At 34.5% G+C, this 27,069-nt stretch overlaps 1 protein-coding gene across 2 annotated transcripts; it reads left to right on the top strand.

Annotated features, from left to right (window-relative positions):
- Positions 1-777: 777 nt before the first annotated feature.
- Positions 778-25,583, top strand: LOC108215280 (bifunctional dethiobiotin synthetase/7,8-diamino-pelargonic acid aminotransferase, mitochondrial). 2 transcript variants are annotated; one of them, XM_017387706.2, is made up of 15 exons: positions 778-1,247; positions 13,400-14,326; positions 14,929-15,099; positions 15,400-15,661; positions 15,829-15,909; positions 16,901-17,021; positions 17,868-18,016; positions 19,447-19,541; positions 20,646-20,761; positions 22,762-22,908; positions 23,466-23,599; positions 24,054-24,185; positions 24,421-24,555; positions 24,906-25,018; positions 25,246-25,583. In XM_017387706.2, exons 2-15 carry the CDS (start codon positions 13,575-13,577, stop codon positions 25,427-25,429), a joined length of 2,592 nt encoding a protein of 863 aa, XP_017243195.1. In that variant the 5' UTR covers positions 778-1,247; positions 13,400-13,574; the 3' UTR covers positions 25,430-25,583. The 2 variants fall into 2 exon arrangements, with proteins under 2 accessions (XP_017243195.1, XP_063946691.1); XM_064090621.1 differs by lacking the exon at positions 25,246-25,583 and having other exon boundaries at positions 24,136-24,185.
- The last annotated feature ends 1,486 nt before the right edge of the window (positions 25,584-27,069 follow it).

The raw sequence follows: 27,069 nt of genomic DNA, 5'->3' as shown, positions 1-27,069 counted from the left end.
TCAATTAACAAGCTAAACTCTTTGCAATATTATTAATCTTCATGGTCGGCGGTAATTGCGGAGAGCCATGTCTGTTTATGCAGGAACACAACACAATCTGCAAAATATCACGTAGGAGTACGTATCCGCAGAGAGTCTTTAACTTGTCAAGTATTTCTTTATTCCAGTATACGAAAAAAGAGACAAAAAATGTGTATATCATAGGGTAGTAATCGTTTCGTTTTATACTTTCGTTTCGTGTATTTTCGTGTTTCGTGTATTCAAAAGTGAAACCCGTATTCGCCGGTTATTAATTTCGTGTACCCAAATTGAAATCCGTATCCGATCCGAAACGTTTCGTGCAGTTTTCGTGTACATTATATATAAAAATATTAATATAATTTTAGTCAAAAAATAGCTTTAATATATATTTTTCCACTACAAGAGAACGCAGTTTTACCAATGCAAATTGCTAACGGAAATTAGTCCGTTGGTAGTTCCCAACGGATTTGTAATGATTTAACTAGTCAATATTCTCGCAATCAATTCGTAACAAACTACCAACGCTAATTTACCAACAGTATGTTCCGTTAGGAAGAAAAAACTCGTAACGGAATAATAACACACTACCAAGAAAGTAACAACGGACTAGCCACGAGTTAAGTCTTTTGGTAAATACTAACCATTCCGTTACTAATTGGTTAGTAGTTGTAGTTGACAATTAATATATATCAACTACCATTTCTAATTAATGTATATATATATCAACCTACCTTTTTCTTGTTGTAATTAATTATTCTTAGCCAGTCAAAAGCTTTGGAACAGATAACATCTCTTTCTCATCCATATTTCAGAAAACACAAATTTTCATTTTGCGTCTCTTACTCACTGGAACTGATCGATCGACAAAGTGTTCATATTTTTTGAACTCAACTGGAGATGAGTTGATGCCTGCGGTCAACACAACTCTGTATATAAAGATGGTGAAGCTTTTTGGATCATCTTAAAAGTAGACCAGCAATCATCCATGTTTTCGTATACATAAGCTCCGCCAAACACCTTGTTCTTCATGAGTTTCGATAGCTCTGTTTTCAATATTTGAGGAGCAGTTCGAGCTAGCTTGATGGAGTAGATTGTGCTCTGTTTTCCAACTCTTACTCGTAGTGTTTTTCAACTCACTGCAGTACACTCTCTCTTCCAGCAAATTGGTATAGGCGCGACAAATTGGCTCTGCGACATCTGCTCTGCTTCCGATCTGAGCTGAAGTGGTATGTTAACTCTTTTCCCCTGTCATTTAAAATTAGTTTGTATGGACAGATAGCCCAATGGGCTTGTTTTAATAGTCTTTTTTGATATTCTTAAACTAGAACCATTAACTAATTAAATCATTTAGTAAAGAGACCGTTAACATTTTGTCCTTCGAATAAAGTTATGCCTCGTTGTAACATTGTTGTCGAAAAAATTTAAAATCTGTTATTAATTTGTCAGTAATCCGTTGGTAAATTTAACAACGAATGTGTTCCGTTAGCATGAACTTCCCGACGGGCTATATGCCAACCCTATGTTTTCATTATCATTCCGTTGGCAAGGTGATTTACCAACGGAAATCCCTATTCTGCCAACGGAATATCCGTCGTTATATATGAATTTTCTTGTAGTGTTCTATATAATTTTACTAAACATGAATGATATATTTACGCTCGCATACATTTTTCTACAAATTTGTTAATGTATCTTTAATATGTATCTACATATACATATAAATATATATTTATTTAACACAATCATATATTCATATATTTAATATATTATAACATATATATAATAGAATTTATGTACAAATATTTCGTGTATTTCGTGTACCCAAAATGAAAACCCATATCCGACACGAAATCTATCGTGTAATTTCGTGTTCGTGTACTTTCGTGTTTCGTGTATCAAAAATCAAAACTCATATCCATTTTTTTCGTATCGTTTCGTTTCATGTTAGCGTGTTACGTGTCAAATTGTCAGGTCTGGTATATCATAAGATACCCTGGTCGTTTGGGGTTGTTTGGATCATATTAAAACAAGTGTTTATCGTACGGTGAATTAAAAATAAGTTTTAATTTGTGTTTTGGAACAATATTTTGACATTTACAACTTGTTAGTATAAAATTTATTAATATTATTTAAATATTAAAATTATTTTTTAAAATGGTATTTTATATTCAGACTTACAAATCAAAATTTAAAAATATAAATAAATTATTTAAAAAATTAAAATTTTCAAATATGAGAAGTATCGCCTTTAAGAGTATAGTAAGTATAGAAGTATCGATATTGTCATATTGTCTCCTCCAAAGACAAACAAGAAACTCATGCAAGATAAATAATATATATTTTTTTATAAAAATGAAAATATATTTAAAATTAATTAAAAACACATTATCACATATTAATATTAAGAAAATATTTACAAATAAATAATAAAAATATTTATTTTATATCTACCGATTTACAATATAAAATATATTGTAAAAGATAAAAAATTTAAAAAAAAATAATCAATCGGTTAATATATTTTAAATTAAATTTTAATTCATTAATACTTAAACACTAATGAAATGATGTTAAATTTAAAATACGAATAATAAATTTCAAATTCTATACTCGCACGGTTACTAGTATTAATACACTACAACAAAAACTGATAAATTTGACCGCCAATTTCCGGTCATATTTAACTAAATTTGACTGCCCGCTGTCAAATTTAGCTAAATTTGACCGGAATTTGTTGGTCTTAAATAACTTAGTGGAATTTAACATTTTCGGTCATATTTAATTAAATGTATTAAATATGACCGGTTAAATATGACTTCTTAAATTTGACTGCCTAATTTGATTTTTTTAACTCTGATTTTTTGTCTTCAATTTTTTCGTCAAATTCAAATTTCCTGCTACATTTTCAATAAAATTCAAATTTCCCGCTTTTTGTACTTAAATATGACTAGTTGATCAGTCATATTTATAAATTTGACTATTTTATCAGCAGTCATATATATAAATTTGACTATTTTTCTAGTAGTCAAATTTATTAATTTGACTGTTATTCGGTGGTCACATTTATAAATTTGACTGTTAATTCGGTAGTCACATTTATAAATTTGACCGTTTTAGACGAATAAAATGAGCCAAAGATACGAGAAGTATCGACCTTTAAGAGTATAGTAAGGGCAAATCCAACAGTGGCCTAAAGGTCCAAATTTGGGCCGGTTTCGGTCTAAATCCACCCAATAGTGGCCTAAATCTTGGTCCAAATTTAGGCCGGTGAACAGTACCGGCCTAAATTTAGGCCGGCACTATTCACCGGCCTAAATCTTTTAATAATATAATAATAACTTTTTATTATTTGTATATTTAGTTAATTAAATGATTTTATGTTAATATAATTATTAAATTTTTATAAATTATATTTAATATATTTTACTTAAATAATCATATATATTAATTATGAAATATAATAAAATTAAATAATCTTAATATAATTCAAATTAACAACACATGATTAAAATGCTCGACTTCAATAATTTCTTGTACGATTGAGATGCATTAATTTAGTATTTGTGGGAACAATATAATAATTTCTTTGTTTAAATATAGTGCTTTACTAATTTAATGAATTTATTGAGTTTAATATTAATATGAAATCTTATATTATTGTTAAAAAGATTAGAATAATAATATAAAAACTGTTAGAAGAATAAAATATTGATATATGAATTTGGAACAAAATTTAGGCCAAACTATTAGAATGGAAAGATGGTTGGGTCAAAATTTGGATCAACATGGCCTAAGTATAGAAGTATCGATATTGCCATATTGTCTCCTCCAAAGACAAACAAGAAACTAATAGAAGATAAATAATATATTTTTCCTTACAAAATGAAAAATATATTAAAAATTAATCAAAAAACACATTATCGCATATTAATATTAAGAAAATATTTACAGATAAATGATAAAAATATTTATTTTATATTCCACCGATTTACAATATAAAATATATTGTAAAAGATAAAAAATTTATAAAAATATAATCAGTCAGTTAATATATTTTAATTCATTAATACTTAAACCCTAATGAAATGATGTTAAATTTAATATACGAATAATAAATTTCAAATTCTATACTCGCACGGTTACTAGTATGAATAATAATACAACGATGATAATATGATTGTCAATTAAGTTCTGATATAAGAAAATAGATTTTAGTGGTTAATTAAAACACATTAATAATTTGTTTTCAAGTGTCAGGGGAGGAACATTTGGAATCTTGACAATTAAAATGATATGCATTGATTCTCAAATGTCGAATTTGAAATTTTGTTTTAAAAAAAAATATCAATGGACAGTAATGGTTGACTTGAATTTAAAAAAAAAACACTAATTTATGGGTTGTGGCTTAGGATCGGTTCAAGAAAGAAGAAATCAAGCAGGATAAATAAGCACAATGTCCCCAACATATCATCGATCGATTCTTACAATCCAATGACGCAGTGTAGGTGTGGCCTGACTGCCTGAGTGAACAAAGTAACAGTGATCTTAACACACCATGTTACATCCATTGATGCAAATCAAAAAATGACAATACAAGAGAGAGCTGGAAAAGACATTTCAGAGACATGATAAAAACTATAAGAGTATAACATTTTTCATGTATTAGTGTGAGCAACAAAAGAATGATCACAATTTCTTTTCTGTACCATACCCTGACCAAGAAGATACATATATATTTCAGTATATACTTCATACATCTAATTAATTTGCCTTCTGAATTAGAATGTACATATAAGTGCAAATCTCAACTTCACTTCAGATCTTGTAAAACGCTGAAGACTCCGATATGAACATCATCATCATCGATTAAGCAGAAGTACATGTCAAAATCATTAACCAAAACTATTGTCTCTGCTATACCTTAACTGCAAAGAAACTTGTCTTTCCATCAGAAGCTGACGCTTAAAATTATTAATAAAAAGCTCAGCTCTCTTATCAATATCATCCTCAGATGAACAACTATTCGTCCTTTCAATTCTTCTACTACTTGACGAAGTGGATAATCGACGATCACTTGATGGAACTGCCGAGTTCTCAATCATGAGATTATCATCAGTGTACGCTCTGTTCGTGCTGGATTTTGCGGGGTTAAATGCTAAAGAATTAAATTGCATATAAAGTAAAGACACAAGAAAATGGTGACGCGGAAAACCCTTGTAAGGTAAAAACCGCGGGAGGGCTCGGCCCTGCCAGAAATGTTTCATTATCTTTCTGATGTAAAGTACAAATATTTTTGTAGCTGAGTTTGAGTGTGTGATCTCTACTGCCTAACTCGTCTATTTACATCGTTTATATAGATAAAATGCTAACAAACAAGTCCTACTTTTACTCCACGTGGGTTTGTGGCTTATCACGTACACCAGACTTGCATGGAATTAGGTCAATGCTTATCCACTGGCTTGACCGATTCTTCAGGGATTCAACAGCTCTTCTGCCTTCATGGTTCACGTCTTGTCTTGTCAGCAACTCTTCATGTCACGTCTTGACACCTGCAAATTCCTGTTATAACAATAGCCCCAGATTTTATTGATTTATTTAATCAATTTAATCAATAAAATCTCTCTCATTGACTCCATTTCCGATACGTTCCCAGATCGTATAGTCGTTCCATGTCATACGCCATCACCCACTCTTATTTCGTCCTGCAGGCTCCTTCGACCACTTCGGCTGCTCGTCAAGCTTTTAATCAGAATCTCCTTGATGGATGCACAGTCTTCGCAAGTTGTTCAGAAGGATGATGCTCACGTTATGGGTGATCCGAAAGATGGCGATGAGGATCGTCAATCTGCCATAGACGGGATCACCAAAGGCGTCCAGTCCTAGACAAGTAGCTTCTGATATATTTATTTACGTGATTTTGACGTTGTTAATTGTCGTTATGTTCGTTTAAGTATCAAGCTTTTGTAGAATGAATATGTCGCACATCTTGATTGTTAGTTCATGGGAAGCCCCAATAAGTTTGTTGTCTACAACATATAACATATGTTGGTCATCGATATGTCGAATGTTGATTTGTAGTATACAATATCTAAATTCAAAGTAAATTATAAATTGGTAAATAAGTAGTCGACAAATTTAATAATTTTCAAATGTTGATGCACGTCATATACGTATTCGACAAACGCTTAGTTTTCAATCGTTGTTGTATTCGACAAATCTGTTTATTTTCAAACGTTGATGCATGCATTCGTAGGCTGGCTAAAAGGCCTTTCCCTCTTGAAACTCAGCTCGTAATCGTAATTGTGGTTGGATAATATCCTAGTGCATCATTAATTATTTGTGGTGTCGGCAATAGTGTCGTTAACGTAGTCGAATAATTGTAATAGGATGGGTGATCAGCCCTCCTATTTTAAGTGGCATATTATAAGTCTTATTCAAACAATATCATGTCATAGGGAGTAAAAATTATTATGTCTAAACATCTATGGTTTGTAAATCACTCATAGGCATACATGATCTACATAGAGTAAATTAAAGCAAGTCATCAAATCATGCGAAGGAAAACATGCTGTTATTCGAAATCAACTAAATATAGCAATCATCACGAAACATAATCCTGGTGGCATGGCACAAATAAATTTCCTAATCGACTTATTACGCTACTTCTACTAGGAAAACAAAGGAAAGATAAGTCGCATTACATGTGATACTAGTTCAAATGTAATGCATTTCAGATTCCTGGTATCTGAATTCCATTGACTAACAGCTGTCGCGTCCATGCATTGACTTGTCATGGCAAGGTGTTTTGCACATGTTGGCGGACTTATGAACTGTAGCCATTGTATCCCCCTGTGGCGACTTGAGTGCAAGCCCCTGTCCTGTGTCGTTCTTGTCCGAGGTCTCATTGGCGTCTATCACCTGGGGTCGAGCTTCTACTTTTGATGTAGCCTCTTCATGCTCTTCTTGTCGTAGTTGGCTTGGAGTCAAGTCAGCCACAAAGTCTGTCAGATCCATGTTTTCGATGCCGACTTCCATTGTTGGATTCATCTGTACTTGAGACATTTTGTTGATAAAGCTTTGGTAGCTTTGACAAGTTCCTCCAGTATTCTGCAATCCAAATGGCATTGTCGAGTAGTGGCATGCTCTCTTGTCAAGGGTGAATGTTGTTTGCTCTGTCAGTGATTTTGGTGTTGTTGTCGAGTTCATCATGTCATTCAGCTTATCTCTAGTCTCGTCTGGGAATTCTACCTGATTGGCCTCTAAGGTGTTTGCTGAGCCGTCATCCGTCGTGACTCTCTTACTGCGTCCTGTCAAGTTTTCCTCCACCAGTATTTCAGGCTCTATTAGTGTGGCCTCTGTTGCTTCCCTTACTTCGTGTTGCACCGCGTGTCTTAAACTGGTTTTATAGCAGTCTCTTGTAACGCTTTGATCTCCCTGAATATCTTGAATCCCCCATGGTGTCGGGAACTTGATAACTTGGTGATAGGTGGAGGGGACCGTCTTCAGGTCATGAATCCATGGTCTCCCCAAGATGATGTTGTATGTTGAATCTCCATCCATAACCACATACTTCGTTAAGAGATTTAACCATTGTGCATATGTTGGCAGCGTAATCTCTCCGACTGTCCTCTTAGTTTCTCCACTAAAGCCAACTAGCGTGGTTGTCTTCCTGACCATGTCATCTTCTGTCAAGCCCATCTGTTGCAATGTTCCCAGCATCATAATGTTCGCTGCACTTCCATTATCAACCAGAATGCGTCTTATCAAACAGTTTCCTACAGAGAGCGAGATGACAAGACTGTCATGTTGGGGTTCCGTGACGTGTTCCCTGTCAGACTCGTCGAACGTCAAAGCCGGCGTCCTAAAATCCGAAATCTCCGTCCTGAACACTCTTATGTTGGTTTCTCTTGCTGCGCGTTTTGCCTGAGAGTACGTTGTGCCAGAAACTTCTGATCCTCCGGCTATGAAGTTGATCACCTTTTGGTGTGGTGGACGAGGCAGGTGTCCTGGAGATGTCCAGTCTTCTCTAGTGGGCGCTGACTTGCTTCCCGTCATGAACTCGGTCAGGTATCCTTTCTTAATCAAAATTTGTAGCTCTTTCCTCAATGCTACACAATCATAGGTGCGGTGTCCGTAGTCCCCATGAAAATCACACCATAATTTCGAGTCTGGGTTTGACTTTGGCTTATTCGTCTTGGGAGGCCACTTCACAATATCCCCCATCTTTGTGAATTCTCTCATCAGGGCTGACGGCGTCAGTGTAAAGCCATAGCTGTCGTACGTCGGCGGCAGGTTGGGGTCCTTCCTCCAGTCTGTTCTCTCTTGCGTCGAACTGATCCTTGGGTCCTCTCTCGTTGTCCTAGCGTAAGGCCTGTTGTCTCGTATCCTGGATGTCGTGATCTTCCTGTTGGGACGGTAGTATTTATCGTCGTCCACTTGCTTATCTTCCTCCAATCTCACTTGGGCCATGGCTTTGGCCTGCACATCATCCATGGTTTGACATGGATACTTCGTCAGCTCGTCGTAAAGTGGTGAATCCCGTTCCAGACCCCTTCGGAAGGCTTCTATAGCCGTGGGGATGTCACAGTTTGTTATCGTGACCTTTTCATGGTTGAATCTCGTCAAATACTCCCGGAGCGGTTCTCTATACCTCTGCACGATCTTGTACAAGTCGCTCGTGGTCTTCTCAAATACTCGACTGCTAGCAAATTGGAGATTGAAGGCGTCAACCAGATCTGCGAACGTCTTAATGCTCCCGTTGGGCAACCCGACAAACCACTGAAGCGCTGGTCCTGTGAGTGTTGATCCAAAGCCCTTGCACATGCATGGCTCCTGGAGTTCTCTCGTGATGGGTATAGTAAACATCCTCTGTTTATATTGTGCCACATGTTCTTGTGGATCGGTCGTGCCGTCGTAGGCTTTCATGGGTGGCACCGCGAAGCGTTTTGGCGTTTCCACCATGGTTATGTTGTCACAGAAGGGAGAATCTGCGTAGCTTAAGGGTGCTGCCTTCTCTAGGGGTTTAGGTACTCCTGGAATTCGTTGTACCATCTTTTTCAAGTCTTGTAGTTCTTTCCGCATCGTTTCAGTCGCGCGGCTGCGTGACTTCGATGACTTGTGCCCTTTCTTCTTTCGGTTATTCCCCCCTTCACGTCTCTCTCCATTGCCATGTCCACCTGTTGGGATTTCATTCTCAGTTCCGTTGTTCGGCTCTGGGTTCTCCTGGTTTGGGTTGGGATTATCTGCCTCAATCTCTTCGTCATACTCTTCTTCCTCCTCCTCGTCCATGTTTAAACGTCTCGCCACGCTTGCCAGTGTTCCCTTCGAGGTGGGATTGGACTTTGACCTAGCTGTCGTGAGCTCTTTCTGTAAGGCTTGGGCATGAGATTGTAATGTCTCTCTTTCGGACCTCCACGCCTCCTGCTGAGCGTTCATGTCAGCTTGTAGTTTTCGGATTGTTTCCATCATCTGCTGCATTGTGGGGTTGTCTCCTTGGCTCGTGGAGCCATGTTGGTGTTGATTTGCCGTCGTCATATGTTCTTACGTAATTCCTTTAGCAAGTTTCCCACAGACGGCGCCAATTGTTCGTGCTGGATTTTGCGGGGTTAAATGCTAAAGAATTAAATTGCATATAAAGTAAAGACACAAGAAAATGGTGACGCGGAAAACCCTTGTAAGGTAAAAACCGCGGGAGGGCTCGGCCCTGCCAGAAATGTTTCATTATCTTTCTGATGTAAAGTACAAATATTTTTGTAGCTGAGTTTGAGTGTGTGATCTCTACTGCCTAACTCGTCTATTTACATCGTTTATATAGATAAAATGCTAACAAACAAGTCCTACTTTTACTCCACGTGGGTTTGTGGCTTATCACGTACACCAGACTTGCATGGAATTAGGTCAATGCTTATCCACTGGCTTGACCGATTCTTCAGGGATTCAACAGCTCTTCTGCCTTCATGGTTCACGTCTTGTCTTGTCAGCAACTCTTCATGTCACGTCTTGACACCTGCAAATTCCTGTTATAACACGCTCTAAGTCCCTGCCTGTCATTAAGACTAAGCGTTCGCCTTCTTGATGAAGAAGCTTTATTACTTAGGATCGAAGCAAGTCGAAATCTATATAGGCTCAGATTCAACAAGAATTTCACCTTCTTTACCGCGTTCCTCAATCTATTTAACATCTCCTTGTTAATCCAATCCGGCTGTTTCCCCACTAATGAACTGTGCTTCAACGTAAAAATTCGAGTACTGAAACGATATGTGTGTGTAACTATGCACTGATAATTAATGTGTGGGACTATATGTCTATAAATAGGCCTTCATAAGCAAGTCAGATGTATCATGTATGTGTAGAAGTTGCTTAGAAGAATATTGTAAGAGAGTTGTGGGAAAACCGTGTATGAGAACTTCTGTCGAAAGTAGTTAAAAGGAGCTAGTTGTGTTCATTGTTCGAGAAGCTATTGAAACAGTCAACATAATTTGTTTAGACTTAATAATCGTACATAACTAATCTTCTTTTGTTTGTTATATTACATTCACAAATACTCTAAATAATTGGGCGGTAGGTGTAACAACTCTAGTGTACAAGCAAATAAAACAAATGAGTTTACTGTTTAGCAATAGGAATTTTTTATGGTGTGTATGTGACATATTCTAAGATACAGCATCAAATTTCATGTATTTAATTTATTTTATTGAGAAACTATTCCAATCAAAATAAGTCAAATACATCAAATTCAGCATTTAGTATGTGTCCAAAGCACACACTAACCAGACCCTTAGTAATAACTAGCTTATAATTCATATTTTTAAAATTCGTATATTTTTAAAAATTATATATATATATATATTAATATATATGATATAATATAATATTTATTTATATTATGATATTTAATATGTTGATGTGTCATTAAAGTCAAATTTTTCGTTTTAGCGAAAATAAAAAATTTATTGATAATTGGGAAAATAGATTTTTTTGTCACCGAACTTATTATGTTTTTAAAAATTTGCCACTCACCTAATTTTTTTTTCCTTTCAGTCACTGATGTTAGGTTTGGATTTGTTTTTAGTCACTAACTTAGGTTCGGATATGATTATTAGCACTGTGATAATTTTTTGTAGCATCATCAATACATAGTGATAGTATATAATTTTTTGATAATATGATGTATGTTTATATCTTTGTATATAGCAATAACAACATAAAATGAGGTGATAAAATATTAAAATCAGGAAAAATCGTAATTAGAATTCTAGAAATTCATTAAATCATCAGTATGGAATCAATGACTTCAAATAATTTATGCTCTCCATGATAAAATAAAGTCTAATTGAGTGATACGATGCATCATCTTTCACTATTAAAGTTTTAATCACCTAGTTCAGCCTAAGATCTCTCTTAAATTTATCCTCATAATTTTTAATAACTTTATCTTATTATAATTTTCAAGATAAAGATAAATAAATAGAGAGGAAAACTTAATCTTCGATGATTTATAAGATTTTCTTTTTGCGTATAAAAATTCAAACACTAAATTTTTATTCGGAAGAAAAATAAAATAATTTATGAGAGTACACTTTTAGTAACCGTAAAATGCGTGTTTAACTCTTATCACCGAAGATAAATGATCTTGGGTACATAAAAGTACTATATATAAAGATAGACATATATCAAATCATCAAAATATTACAAGTTATCACTATATTTTAATAATACTACAAAGAATTAATATAATGATAATAATCAAATCCGAACCTAACTTTAGTGGCAAAAAAAATTCCGAACCTAACATCAGTTGCTAAAAAGAAAAAAAAATTAGTTGAGTGGCAAGTTTCTAAAACCATAATAAGGTCGGTGACAAAAAAATCTATTTTCTCTTGATAATTTAACAATTATAGTTCAACTAGAATTTAAAATAGAAAGTAAAAAGTAGTTATGGACTTTACAATAAAAATTATATTTTATTTACAAAACTCATTTTATTTGATTTTGAACATTAAAAGAAAAAAATTGTATTCTCATTACAATACCTGTTTCTTTTTGATTTAGCCAAAACCTTTTTATATTAGTTTGAACATAAAATATATAAATAGAAAATGTATTTTATTCATAAAAATATCACTAATTGATTTTAAATACCAAAATAATTAAAATATCGAAAACATAAATTATATTATATATCATAATATTATGAAATGAAATAGAATATCTTTGATTAGTACACTAGTGCCCTGGTTCGAGGAAAGTTTGAAATAAAATTGAATGAGCTGGTGCAAAATTGTTATGATGAGATTTAAGGAAGAAAATGATTATAGAAAGAGTGTAATTTCTTCCCAAACTGGAGATGTCATCACAAGTACATGGGTATAGGGAATTGAATGAAGGAAGGAATGCAATTTATATATTTGTCCATAATTCAAATTTCATTCCATTTCTTTCATATTCATTCACTCCAACTAAACACAACATAACATAGAACTTATACCTGTTAGCTAAGTTAACAAAGATTTTGCAACTGAAGTTTTTATTTTGTAGTTTTGTATTCTTCGGTTGAATTTTATATTTTTTTTATTGTAATCATAAGATATTTTAATAATTAAATTCAAAGAGTCAATCTAAATTTTTGAGTTTTGCAACAACATTTGCCTTATTTGTTTGTAGTATTAATTAGAGTTTTCCAAGCAGTTTGATTTATTTTGTAGTATTAATGTGTTAATCACATATGATTTAGGTGCTAAACATAATTTTTTGGAGGAAAAATCACTTTATTCTGTAGTATATTCACAACTTCACGTAGAGGGAGTTCATGTGTAGAATTTTATCTTATTAGAATTTTATTTTATTACTAATATTTTAGGGTTCTACAGCAGAATTGCACATGCAAAAATGTAGTATTTATCATTTCGAAATCAAAAAAGATAATTTTGAAAATTTCTCCCAATATATTGAACTAAAAATAATTTTTATTTTTTACATTTATAATTCAAAATTTTAAAAAAATTAGCAAAATATAACGGAGCTCTCTGAGTGACACCACCTCAACGCCCCTCGTTTTTCTTTTATACAAGTATATTAATCGATGATTTGAATTCTTGTCACGATGGAGTTCAAATAAGAGTAACATATAATATGAGAAGTGAATGTAAAAATTATTGTTGGAATTCACGCTCTTAATAAAGGGTCCAGCTGGACCTGTTAACTATTTTTTAATTCTGACCGCTGAATATTTATCTAACGATCAGTGCTAAATATGCTACTATATATTCAAGAATAAATCAGAAGACCATCTGAGAAATGTCTAATTTTTCATACCCACTTTGAGCTTAAAATTAAAAATTTGTCCTTACAAAAAAAAATTGAAAATTTGTCTGAACAGTACATCGCAGATGCTCCCAAGTCCCAAGTCCAAAGCCTGGCTTAAACACCACGAAGAGAGAGAGAGGCTCAAAGTTAAAAGATATTTGTTTCCCTCCTTCTGCACTGGCATACCCATTAAACAATACACTCCCACCGGCATTTGAAATTTCCTAGGGTTTCAAATCTCCGTCACAATGCCACTACTCTTCTCCACCCTTTCCACCGCCACACGCCGTCGCGTCTACTTGAAATCACTATTCAGCTCCTCGAGATTCATCTCTACCACTTCATTTGCACTAGAATACCCTCTTTCCCACCCAATTTACACTGTCTGGGGCTCTAACACTGCCGTTGGCAAAACCCTAGTCTCCGCCGGCATTGCCGCTTCATTCCTCACCCCTACTTCCACTTCTCCTTTCAAATTCATTTACCTTAAGCCGGTTCAGACCGGTTTCCCTTCCGATTCTGATTCTCGTTTCGTGTATAGAAAATTTGGGGAAATTTTCGGGCATCGGAAATGTAATCGGACTGTTTTTGCGTCTGATGAGACGGTTAGAGTGTCGGCTCCGGCTGGGGAGTTGGTGTTGGGGAGTCGGGGGAGTGTTGAGACTCAGAATTTTACGAAATGTGAGAGTGGTTTTTGGGAATTGGGAAGTTGTGATGGGAGGAAACTGGAAGGCGAGGGAGGGGAGGAGGTGAGAGTGTCGGAATTGATATGTAAGACAATGTATGCGTGGAGGGACCCGGTTTCGCCTCATTTGGCAGCTGAGAGGGAAAATGCTGTGGTGGCAGATGCGGAGTTGTTAGAGATGTTGAAGAAATGTCTGTGTATTGGTTCAGATGACGGGATGAGGGAGGATGAGGTTGGTGTTTTTACTTTGATAGAAACTGCTGGTGGAGTTGCTAGTCCTGGGCCGTCTGGTTCACTTCAGTGTGACTTGTACAGGTGTTGATAGCTAACCTTTAATTTTGTCAATTTGTATTTGAATAACCAGTGGAAATAGTGAATGGTGTAAATATTGGGTTTTCATTGCAGAGACATAAGCATTAACTGTGTGCTAATATTATCACAATGAGTTTTTGGTGCACCTTTAGTGTTTGCTTATCTAATTTTGATGTTGAATAAACTGTCTACGTGAATCTCTATGGTTCATAAACTAAATAATTTCTGTATTATTTGGCAATGCTGTTTCTCTTTTAGATGAAGAGATCAGCTAAAAATTTTCATGTTTGACTGCAATTTTTTTTGCACATAGTTCTCTTCTCACTATCTTTGTAAAATTAGTGAAGCCGTGTCTTTTGGCTAGTGGATCATTTAAGTGGCAGACTGGCAGTATTCAGCATCCAAGTACCATTGAGCTGAATCTGTAATTCCCTTTGCATAATCCTAGTGATTGACACTTGACGGCTACATGAAATGATTCAATGAAAAAAAGTAAAAGCTGCCATACTGGGCAGAAACAGAATTACAGATCAGATATAACTTTATGTGTAGAGGAACATACTTTTCTATTATTTAGATGAAAATAAAATGATATGTTTATGCAGGCCATTCCGGTTACCTGCACTCCTTGTCGGGGATGGCCGATTAGGTGGCATTTCATCAACCATTTCAGCTTATGAGAGTTTAAAGCTTCGAGGTTACGATGTTGTTGCTGTAGTTCTTGAAGATCAAGGTCTTGTAAATGATGTGCCACTGTTATCTTATCTGCGGAACAGGTAATTCTTTGTCGATTTCATATAATATGGTTGAAAGTCTTAGTATTCATTTCTGGTTAACTAGATATAAAGGGTATTCTATTTGGTATGTTCTTTGCGTATACATATTTAATTAGTAAAGATTGTATAAAAGATCTTCTCTATGCGTCCATACATTTTTATTCGTGATTCTCTGCCCTGATTTGTGCTTTTTATTATATTAATTGGACATTGCCACTTGCCACATTGGTTTTTTTTTTTTTTCCCCTTGTATACAAAATTTCAAGATCTGATGAGAGTCATTTTTTGTGACTTTTCAAGGGTCCCTGTTCTTGTCCTTCCACCAATTCCAGCAGATATGTCAGACAACCTAATGGCATGGTTTGACGAATCTTACAGCGTTTTTGGTTCTCTAAAGGAAGTAATGCTATCGTCGTATTCCGAAAGAATGCAGAGATTACATGATATGCCAAAGAAAGCAGTAGAAATTTTTTGGTGGCCATTCACTCAACACAAACTTGTACCTGAAGAGAATGTAACAGTAATAGATTCTCGTTGTGGTGAGAACTTTTCAGTTCACAAGGTATGCATGTTGCACAGGCTAAATAGTCATGCTTTTTGTCTCTACTGAGGAACATTTTTTTTTTTTTGGGGTTAAAATACTATGTCTGTTCTTTATTTCTTCCTTTTGGAGTTTACAATTAGTTTCTATAACATCTCATAGCAACAGTAATATTGATATGAATATAGGGTAAATATCAAGATGTCATGATACAACAATTTGATGCTTGTGCAAGTTGGTGGACGCAAGGACCCGATGCTACCTTACAGGTCATTCCTTGATGCCAGTTCATATATTGTCTTTACTTTTTAGTTGGAACTTTAGGTGGTTCTCTAAAAAAGATGGCGAAAAAAATTATACCTCACTCCTTGTGTTTTCTACGATTCTTGCTATCTTAGTACTTTAATTTGTATTTGTTCTGCAATATATGTGTAAATATGCAAGCATAGTTCTCTGCGATATTATCTCTTGTGATTGTGTCCATTTCTGTTTTATATACTGCAGCTATCTTGTCTCAAGAACAATTATCTTATGTTTTATAAAATTAGAAAAAAGAAATATGACTATACTATTACCCAGAGGGCCTTGATTAGGATACAGCGGTTAATTATCAGTGCCCTGATAAAATAAAAAATTAGGTATAGTCAAGTAGGTTCCAGAAAGCTTTGGGCAAGACAAAATTTTGTTACAGGGAAACAATGTCAATTAATTATTACACTAGAGCTTTCTCTTTTTTTTAGATATCTCTTTGGGCATGTTTGCTTGAAAGGATTATAATTCCGGGATAACTACAATATTTTTGTAAAAAAAATGTAAGGGATTATAATCCCATGGGATCGCATTGCAATTACTTTTTCTGATACATTTCCATGATTTATAATACCTTCTCTCAAAAGGATTATAATCCCATAAAAATGGATTAAAACAATGATTGGGATAAGAATTCATGAGATTATAATCAATTACATTGAGATAAATAGAGTAACAATGTGGGGATTATAATCCCTCCAAACAAACATGGCCTTTATTTATTACACTGTATCAAAATTACTGTGGTACTGCCTAAAATGTGTATCTGTGAGCCAATGAAGATATTTCATTCTGAATTGTTTTCTTGCCAATTTTATAGTCACTATCTTATGTGATATTTTAATTAATTCTTTCTGTTGTCAGTTTCAAGGATAAATACCCTATGATTATGTATTCGACGGATATTTATGTATGTTCTGCTTTACTATTGATGTGTTTAGGTGGTTTCAGATTGAGTTGGCAAGAGATATGGGTTATACTGCTGCAAGATTTGGGCATGTAATGTTTCCTACGAATGTATACGAGCCTGTTCTGAAATGTGCAGAGCTCTTGCTTGAAGGTGTCGGAAAAGGTTAGATACGTCTTTCGTTTTCTACTTTAATTATGAGAGAAAGATGCTGAACCATCATCCCATCAAGTATCAACCCGTCTTACAATTCTACTTCAGATGATTAAGCTATATTTAAATGTATTATTTGGTACCTTGTAACCTTTGTCTACTAGTTAAATCACAGGTTGGATATAGAAGTATTCAAGTATTTATGTATTTAGTTCAATAACATTGCCACTATATTTAGTCATGGCCGATAGTTCAGCATAATATGTTTTCTGATTGTAAACAGACCAGACACTCGTTCATTGACTTGTGGCAACTAGACCTCAATTACTTAGTTAGTTCATGGCTGACTGAATTAGATGAGTTAAAAGAAGTGATCAATAAAGAAAATAATTGTAAAATAGGGAATGAAAGATGCTGAATTACACAAATTAGCAGATATGTGAAAGGGAGAGAGATTATTTTTACATGCCATGGCTTGTTCCATTCGGTGGATACTAGTTTGATATCGTGCTCTTGTTCTAAGATGACTTCATGGATTATACGGGTTGCATAGTCACCACCGGACCATTTTTATATTGAAGAGACCAAGTTTATCATTACCTTTATACTCGATTGAGTTTAATTATTAGGAAAAAGTAACGCAAATTGTGTGTGCGTTGATATGTTTTCATATTTTGTTTTTTTGGGCATTTGTTACAAATTTCAAACTGATCCAGATTCGGCCAAGTACCAACACTTAAGAAACCTCTGGCTATATTTGGTGTTCGTATTTAAAAAGTTTGATCTTTTATCACTTCCAGCATTGCGAGCACTGGTCAACAAGGTTTCTGGAGTGATTTTCTGATGCTTTGTTTACAGGATGGGCTTCTCGCTCCTACTTTTCAGACAATGGATCTACAGCAATTGAAATTGCTCTCAAGATGGCATTTCGGAAATTCCTTTTCGATCACGAAGAACATGTGGCTTCTTGGGGGTCTGACATGAAAGGAACACATGTTGAGCTCAAGGTAGGTCTATTTCCGCCTTCAATATATACCAAACCAACATACCTAGTACATCCACTTGGTTCTATCTCCTACTTAAGCTTACATAACTGCATGTTCATTATTAACAATGGCACAAATAGAATGTCCCAAATTTCTGTATCTTCTGTGCACGTAACACAAGTGTTGAACAAAAGGCAAAATGCTTTCTGACTACATAATAAGTCTCTTCATATAATTAGATTTACAAAAGCACCTTATTGAGGAAATTACTAGATAAGGTTTATGTTCTTGTAGTAGCTTTGCTGCTCTTCAATGGCTATTACTGGTAGCAGCTAATTGGTTATGTTCTCAGTAGTATTCTCCACTATTATCTTATTCAATTGAGAGTTCTTTAGTTCAAAGCAAATTCTAGATTACATTCATTAAAAGACTTCGCCATAATGTACAATGAACTTTCCTATGGTAACATGGTGAGTTTCTTCTGAAGAACAATTAAAACTGACGTATATACTTTGTTATCTTTAAGGAGTCATAGGGCACATTGATAAATAATGTTCATTAATATTCTTTAAAAGATGCCTATTTTCGAGTTCCTTTATGTTCCTCTATATAACATGGTAAATTTGGTGAAGTTTGACAAGCATGTCTTGGTGAAGTTTTAACATGGTAAATTTGGTGAATTTTGACAAGCATGTCTTGGTGTCAACAATGAAAGTTTATCTGTGTTTGTATATATAAGCACGATGAAGAACAAAAATATAACACGAACTTGTGTGTTTTTTTGCCTTAACAAAAAGTTACTACCTACATCTAATCTCTTGCTAAAACAGTTATTATTTCATAAAAAAAAAAAATACCAACATCCTACATAACTCTTTACATAAGAATCAAGGTACTCCATCACTACTCGCAACTAAGGTACTAAAGTTTTGACTTTTGACTTAATATTATTATTGCTAAAAAGGACACCTGTTTTACCTTTAATAAGGTCGTAACCCTCAACCTCTCATAAGTGAGCATGGAAGATACTGCTCGAGCAAGAGGCTCTTTTCTTCTTCTTCTTTTTTTAATTTAAAATTTTCGATATTTGACCAAGAAGCCTTAGGTGAGTTGTCTTTGGAGAGGTGCTACAATATTAAAATGTTGTAGTTGATTTTCTCTAATTTTTCGTTTTACATGTATATTACTTATTTTACCAGCAACATTTATTATATGTCCTTGCGTTATTTAGGTTAATGAGAATAAACTATTAAGTCATAAGAAAGTTGATATATCTTACATCAATACCACTTATGATTTTGAAATTTTTGCAAAATGCTATAACCAGCTTTTAGTACTTGAAAGATCTTATTGCGGCTGAGAACAAACTATAAGTCATTGGAAAGTATTTTTATATATTATACATCTACCACTTATGCTTTTGAATTTTTTTTGCAAAATGCTAAAACCAGGTTTTAGCACTTAAAGGATCTTATCACGGCGATACTCTGGGTGCCATGGAGGCTCAATCACCATCCCCATACACTGGTTTTCTCCAACAACCATGGTATTTGCATTCATACGAGGAATTTAGTTCTTTGCGTTTCTTGCATATTTAGGATTTGAAGAATCAAAATAAATAATCTCTCCTTCCAGTCTTGTATTTATTACTTCCTGATGGCAAGTTAATGACTAGGTATGTGATTATGATTTATTTAGGTTTGAGGCCTAGTTTATCCTCCTTCATTCATAACCAGTTCATATTTTCTCATCTGTTTTAATTAGTCAAGTGCTGAAAGACAAAGATCCTGCATCACACTTAAGGTTCTGTTCGCCCATAGAATATAGTGTTGCTCGACATTGTCGGTCTGCTTGAATTGGTCCCAGATATTTTTTGTGAATGTAATTTCCTAGACGTATAGTGGCAGCTTAGAGCATTTTTGACTACTTGGCGTCCCTTGTTTTCAGCTGTACCAAGTAAATATTTGCCTAGCACTTATTAACTTTAAAAACTTCAAGATATAGGCTTTTGTTATAATTTTAATAAGAGCACAACTTGAAAACAAAAACCAATGCTAAACATCACCTTTGTGTTCTGTCTTCTACAAACAGAAGCTTACCTTTCGCAACAAGAAAATAAATTCTCGCAGAAGGTAGTGATCACATTTACTAAATCACTTTAAGGACAAATCTACTGTCTACTTTATTATGGGATGAAATATTGGGCTCCTTGGAGAAGTCTGATTGAACAAATGAGTTCATCTTAGTTGCTGATGTTTAGCTAAAGTGTGTCCATACCAGACAAGATAAAATGGATACAAAGACGTTAATGCTTAGGTAGCCATAGAAGAAAGGATCTGCAGGAGCATCATTTTCAGTGATATTCTTGCAAAAATTTGCGGTCGTCCAAAGAGCTCTTTCGAAAGTTATCTTCAAAATATGGAAGAGAGGGAAACCATGGACCTAGTAATGAAGAGAATTCTATGATTGTTGATTCATGTTTCCAATCTTGTTTAATCTATGCGTGTGGTTAATTTTAGCCCATCACAAATGCTTTTTTTTGGAGATGTAGTACTTGTGTTGTTAGGTCTATTATATATACAGTTGATAATTTTGGAAGAACAATAATTTCTTCGATAAGTGTGTGATATAATAGTTTTGAAATTCGCAGGTACTCAGGAAGAGGGTTTTTTCTGGATCCCCCGTTAGTTCATATTTGCGATGGAACTTGGAGGCTGTCGCTTCCTGGTAAATTGCGTTCTTATGAAGAGAAAGTGGCAGATATGTGTAAGTAATTGCCGTCTCTTCTAATTTTATGTCCCAGTCATCATACAATTGTTGGGTATCAACCCAATAGGAATAGGATTCTGATTTGAGTTAGAAATTAGAATTGGATTAGGATTATGATTAGGTATATTAGAGTTAGATTCTGATTTGTCTAAGTTTGATGGCTATATATACATAGTCATATTGTTTGATAGGTATGCTTGAGTATTGGTAGGCTTGAGTATCCTAGCTTGGTGGATTGTATTATTGATAACGGTTTTGATTAATAATACAAGTTGGGACGTGGATTTTCTGCGTCATATAATTTTGTGTGTGTGCTTTGTATTAGAAGATTGATCTCGTATATTATTCCTAACAAGTGGTATCAAGAGCTCAGGTTCATGATGGATAAGATGGGAGGAAAATTCGAGATTGAATTGTTTGATGGCAGAAACAATTTTACTTTATGGCAGAGCACAGTGAAAGATTTGTTAATTCAACGAGGATTATATGCAACTCTCGAGGATAAGAAGCCCGCTGATGTGGATAATACAAAGTGGGAAGATATGAAATTGCGTGCTGCGTCGACTATCCGGTTGGCTCTTGCACCGGAAATCAAGTATGATGTTCTTGAGGAGAATAACCCTAAAAATTTGTGGGAGAAGTTGACAAAGACATATCACTCAAAGTCTTTGGCCAACAAGTTGTTTCTCAAGAAAGATTTGTTCGGACTTAAGATGGAAGAAAACGGAGATTTGAGAGATCATCTAAATCGTTTTAATGGGTTGATCAACCAGCTGAATAATTTGGATGAAAAATTACAGGATGAGGACAAAGCCATTCTTTTACTTGTTTCCCTACCAAATAAGTATAATAATGTGATTACCTCTTTAATGGTTGGAAAAACGAAGTTAACTTTGGATGAGACTACTGTTGTTATTCTTGAAGCTGAAAGATTGATGAAGCAAGGATCGGGTGATACATCGGACGGAAGTGCACTTATGATGGATGCATATAACAAGAAAAAGAAGTTTGATAAGAAACATAACCCTAATATCAAGTGCTTTTATTGTGAAGAATTGGGCCACCATCAATTCATATGTCCAAAAGCAAGAGAAGACTTAAAGGAGTTAAAGAAAATTCGAGAGAAGGGTAGTGCTTCGCTTGTTGAGACGGTTGATGATGCTCTTTTGGTTCAAGAAGACAAGGGATCAAAAGAAGAATGGGTACTTGACTCGGGATGTTCTCATCACATATGTGCTAGGAGGGAGTGGTTCTCGTCCTATAAGGATTGTGAGGGAAAGATGATAGCTTTACCAAATGGTAAAACGATAAAAGTTACCGGCGTTGGTGAGATAACAATGAAACTTCATAATGGTCGTATTCGAAAATTAGCTCAAGTAAGGTATGTACCGGAGCTAAATCGAAATCTAATTTCATTGGGTAAATTAGTTGATTTGGGATGTATTGTCATGATGAAGAACGGTTGTTTGGAGGTCACCAAACAAGAATTGGTGATACTCAAAGGTTGGAAGGATAAGAGAAATCTTTTTATGCTAGATGGAGAGGTTGTTACTCAAGGGGAGGCATTGGCGGATGGACATCAACGTCTTCATGGTGATCGTTAAAAAAAAAAAAAAATTTTGAAACCGTATTGGGTTGAAGGGGAGGATTGTTGGGTATCAACCCAATAGGAATAGGATTCTGATTTGAGTTAGAAATTAGAATTGGATTAGGATTATGATTAGGTATATTAGAGTTAGATTCTGATTTGTCTAAGTTTGATGGCTATATATACATAGTCATATTGTTTGATAGGTATGCTTGAGTATTGGTAGGCTTGAGTATCCTAGCTTGGTGGATTGTATTATTGATAACGGTTTTGATTAATAATACAAGTTGGGACGTGGATTTTCTGCGTCATATAATTTTGTGTGTGTGCTTTGTATTAGAAGATTGATCTCGTATATTATTCCTAACAACAATAACAAGTATAACATGCAATCACACCTTTTCAACAGTTTTTGGCTCCCGGGATGAAATTTTTAGCAAGAGCAGGGATGATTCTAGTCTTGCTCGCTTATATGCATCACACATTTCAGAAGAACTACTGGTCTTTTCAGCAGAAAATCTGTCAGCTCATATTGGAGCACTGATTCTAGAACCAGGCAAGCTTGACTTAGTATACTGCTCAATACTCTACAATAGCTTTAGTTTCAACAAAAAAATTTCATGTTTGTATAGTAATGTTATGTAAACTTTAATAAGTGAAGTCTTTGCCAGCAAATATTTTTGACATTACTCAGGGTTGTTCAGTTCTATATTTGGGTAAACAGATAGCTGAAGCCGGTAAAAAAGGATAGGAGGCAATATATTGCATTTTATACAACTAAATGATTAAGACACATATAACTTTAAATTCGTAAGCTTCGGTATTGGGCTTCCACAATCGTCTGTACTAATCGATTAGGGTCTGTCTAGCATTTGGATTCCTCTTTTAGGTTCTTTGTTAATACTAAAGCTTTTTAAAATTTAATTTTGCATACATAATAAGGATCTAATCACCATAGGTAGATGCCTACAGGGTTGTCAATGTGAAATGTGGGTATGACCTCATATGCCTTGTACCTTGATAATATGTTCTTTGTCTTTTTAAGTATTAAATGTTGAAAACATTGCATCATGACCTTATGTTCTATACATGTTGGTTGCATTTTTTTGGCAGTGATACAGGGTGCTGGGGGAATGCAAATGATTGATCCCCTATTTCAGCGTACTCTTGTTAATGAATGCCAGTACCGCAAGATTCCAGTTATATTTGACGAGGTTTTCACTGGTTTCTGGCGTCTGGGAGCAGAGGTTAAATTTTCCACCTCATAGTTTAGTTTACCTGTTATGCTATACTAGTTGTGGGATACGTATAGACGTCTAGTCTTGGTCCAAAGTCCAAGCATGTGACTACTTGTTTTATATTTATAAGGAGCTACCTTAGTGTCAATCAGGTGATGAGTTTGTGCTAATCATATCTAAAACATTTAGCCTCATAAAATGCAACACGCATGCATCACAATCAGCTGTCCTTCCATTTAAAATGTAGTTGTGCTCACTCAAGAATTACCATCCTGTAAGGGGCATGTTAAAATAATTACTATATTTCTACACCGGGAACATGAAGCTAGAGGCTTGCTGTATAACCTTGATGAGAAACTTACTTATTTTTTAATGTTGTAGTAATATTTTATATTTATACAGCATAGTAATTTTTTGTTCAGACATGATCCTTCTGCAATCTTAACATCATTTTTCATTGCAGTCTGCTACAGAATTACTTTTATGCAAACCAGATATAGCTTGCTTTGCAAAGTTGATGACTGGTGGAATTATACCCTTGGCAGCTACATTGGCAACTGATGCTGTATTTGACGCATTTGTTGGTGATTCGAAGGTAAACTTATTTTTGCATGTGCAGTTTTTTGCTTGGACAAGTGAGAGACTACTAATGTAATCAAACTACTGATTTGATGACTCAAAATACAACTATTACTGTGTGTATCCCACCCCTCTGAGATCCATCGATCCTGGAATTTTCTCACTTTTCTTAATTTGGTGAAATTATAATGCTTGGTTTTCCTGCATATAATACATAATTTTGATGCATGCTCTTGCTTCTGTGGTTACAGCTTAAGGCTCTTCTCCATGGTCATTCATACTCTGCACATGCTCTGGGGTGCGCTGCTGCCTCTAAATCCATTAACTGGTTTAAGGACCATCGGACAAACCATAATTTGAAAACAGAAGGAAGTATGCTGAGGGAGGTATGTATTCTGGTAGTGTTACTAGTTGCAGATATGTTTTCCCTATGTTATATATGTGTACGCTGGTTTTTGACCAGACATTATGAGTGCAATGAAAAGTAATTTATGTAGCCACTTTATATTGAATTTATTGTACACACACATCTTTGACTTAAATTGTGTCTCATGCTGTTTACAACCTGTTTTTTGTCACTAGCAAAACTATGAGCACCAAGCTTTAGTTTTGGTGAACTATCTTCTGTGTTATTGTGTCTAAGTTTATCTGGTAATGAACAGAATTACAGTCTTAAGACTTGCTGGTAAGAAATGTGCATTGTGGCAATGTTTTCTTATTCTTTTGGTTACTGCAGTTATGGGATGTGGAACTAGTGCACCAGATATCATTACATCCAGTGGTCCACAGAGTGGTTTCGCTGGGAACTGTGTTTGCCCTGGAACTGAAAGCTGAAGGCTGCAATGCTGGGTAAAGCTCTTATTTTTGTTTTTGTCAACTTCCACAGAAATTTTATTAAGTTCTCCTTTGACACCTCCAGTGGTTCTCGACTTCTCGTGAATGCCATCAAACCTAACTGCTTAACTGCTTAAGAGGATGGTGTTATAATTTCGAAGTGTTATAACTTTGTCTTCTATTGTCTGATTTGGTTTGCCTGAGGAGGCTGATATAAAATTTTCTATTACTCTTCCACACAGGTATGCATCTAAATATGCAAACAATCTTCTGGAGAAGCTTTACGAAGATGGTGTATACATGAGGCCTCTTGGAAACGTAATATATCTTATGTGCGGGCCTTGCACATCTCCGGCAACATGTGAAAGGCTCCTGGAGATACTTTACAAAAGGCTTCAGGAGTTTGGCAAGGAACAGAGTGTATGAATTGATAACCGTGAGTTGCATCAAATTAGTATGTTGTATTGTATCGTTGGTGTATAATTATGAAAACTTATAGTTTCGTTCAGTTAATGAGTGAAAAAGATCTCAATTGCTTCATTTGAGTCATCTCTGATAATTAGTCTTGTTTTACTTTGGATGCTGAGGTTTTAAAGAACAAGATACTGTATAAGTTAGGGGTGTGCACGGGTCGGTTCGGTTCGGTTTCTACCTAAAACCGTTACCGAACCGTGTATTACGGTTCGGTTCGGTTTTTAGGTAGAAACCGTAACCGAACCGTTTGAAACGGTGTTTTCGGTTCGGTTAACCGTTGGTCGGTTTCGGTTTTTTCCGGTTTTTATATGATTAGAAACTAATATACAAATTTAATATTATTATTAATTCTAGAAAAATATTTATCTACTTATAATATCAATTTCTCTTACTAAACCATATAATTAATATATTGTAGCACATATATATATAAAATATGTTATATATAATAATATATAATAAATATTATATTTTTATTATATATTATATAAACGGTTCGGGTTTAAGGGTAAAACTGTAACCGTTACCAAACCGTTATGTCGGTTCGGTTCGGTTACGGTTTTTTTCGGTTTTTGACGGTTACGGTTTTTTTTCGGTTTGGTTTTTCGGTTTTTCGGCTCGGTTTCGGTTTTTCGGTTTTTTTTTGCTCATCCCTAGTATAAGTTATGAGCAGAACTTATATTCTAATGATAAATTAAATAATAACTAAAATCTTATTATATTTTTATATGCTAAACATCTTCTCATACACTTTACCCGTTAAATGTATGTAGAACACGGATTGAAATGTTAAAGACTTCGTTACTTGAAGTCTTTAACTGGACCAAACCACGTCCAACTATCACCATAGTCAAGGTCTTCTCTGAACTTAAGAAACTTCTTGATGCTCAAACAAAACATGTTTGGTACCAAGTTGGCAAACAAACAAAATAAAACAAAACTAGTGGCTATAAAATTAATTATACATTTTTTTTCTCTACTTCATGAATTCCAAATCTAAATTGATAAGATGTCAAGTACCGATCGTAACTATTTTAATATCATAACTCAATAGAGTTGATTTTATGAAAATTTATATATCAAATCTAAGAAAAGAAGTTGAATTTTATGGGAATTTGAATAATAATTAGCAATTAAGATCTAATGGTGGGGATAATGTAAATAGATTAATTGGATAATTGGTTTCAAAAAAAATATATTGAAATAATTTATTAATATTTTATTTTCAAATTTGTTATAATAATTTTAAAATTTTTTAGAGTAATTTTAAAATTCAAATCGACAAAATAATTCATAATGAGATTAATTCATTAAACTGATGATTTTAATATATATATATATAATTCATTTGACTAGGCTTTTAATCAAGAATTTTCTTTAGTTTGTCTTGGTTGTATTTTAAATTTCTATTTTATGGACAATATTGATTAGTTTCTCAAATAAATCGGAAGGAAGAAGCCCATACAAATGTGATCCAAAACCCATATCTATTTTGATGACCCAAGAGTCATGCACTATACAGTTTAACCTGACGTCCCCGCCCTTACGTAACAATTAATGTACATATATGTACACAATTATTATACGTTTTG

The sequence above is a fragment of the Daucus carota genome, chromosome 3, assembly GCF_001625215.2.
Source record: "Daucus carota subsp. sativus chromosome 3, DH1 v3.0, whole genome shotgun sequence".
Classification (NCBI taxonomy): Eukaryota; Viridiplantae; Streptophyta; class Magnoliopsida; order Apiales; family Apiaceae; genus Daucus; species Daucus carota.
The sequence above is the reverse complement of the archived record's forward strand: the minus strand, read 5'-3'. Positions and strand labels throughout refer to the sequence as shown.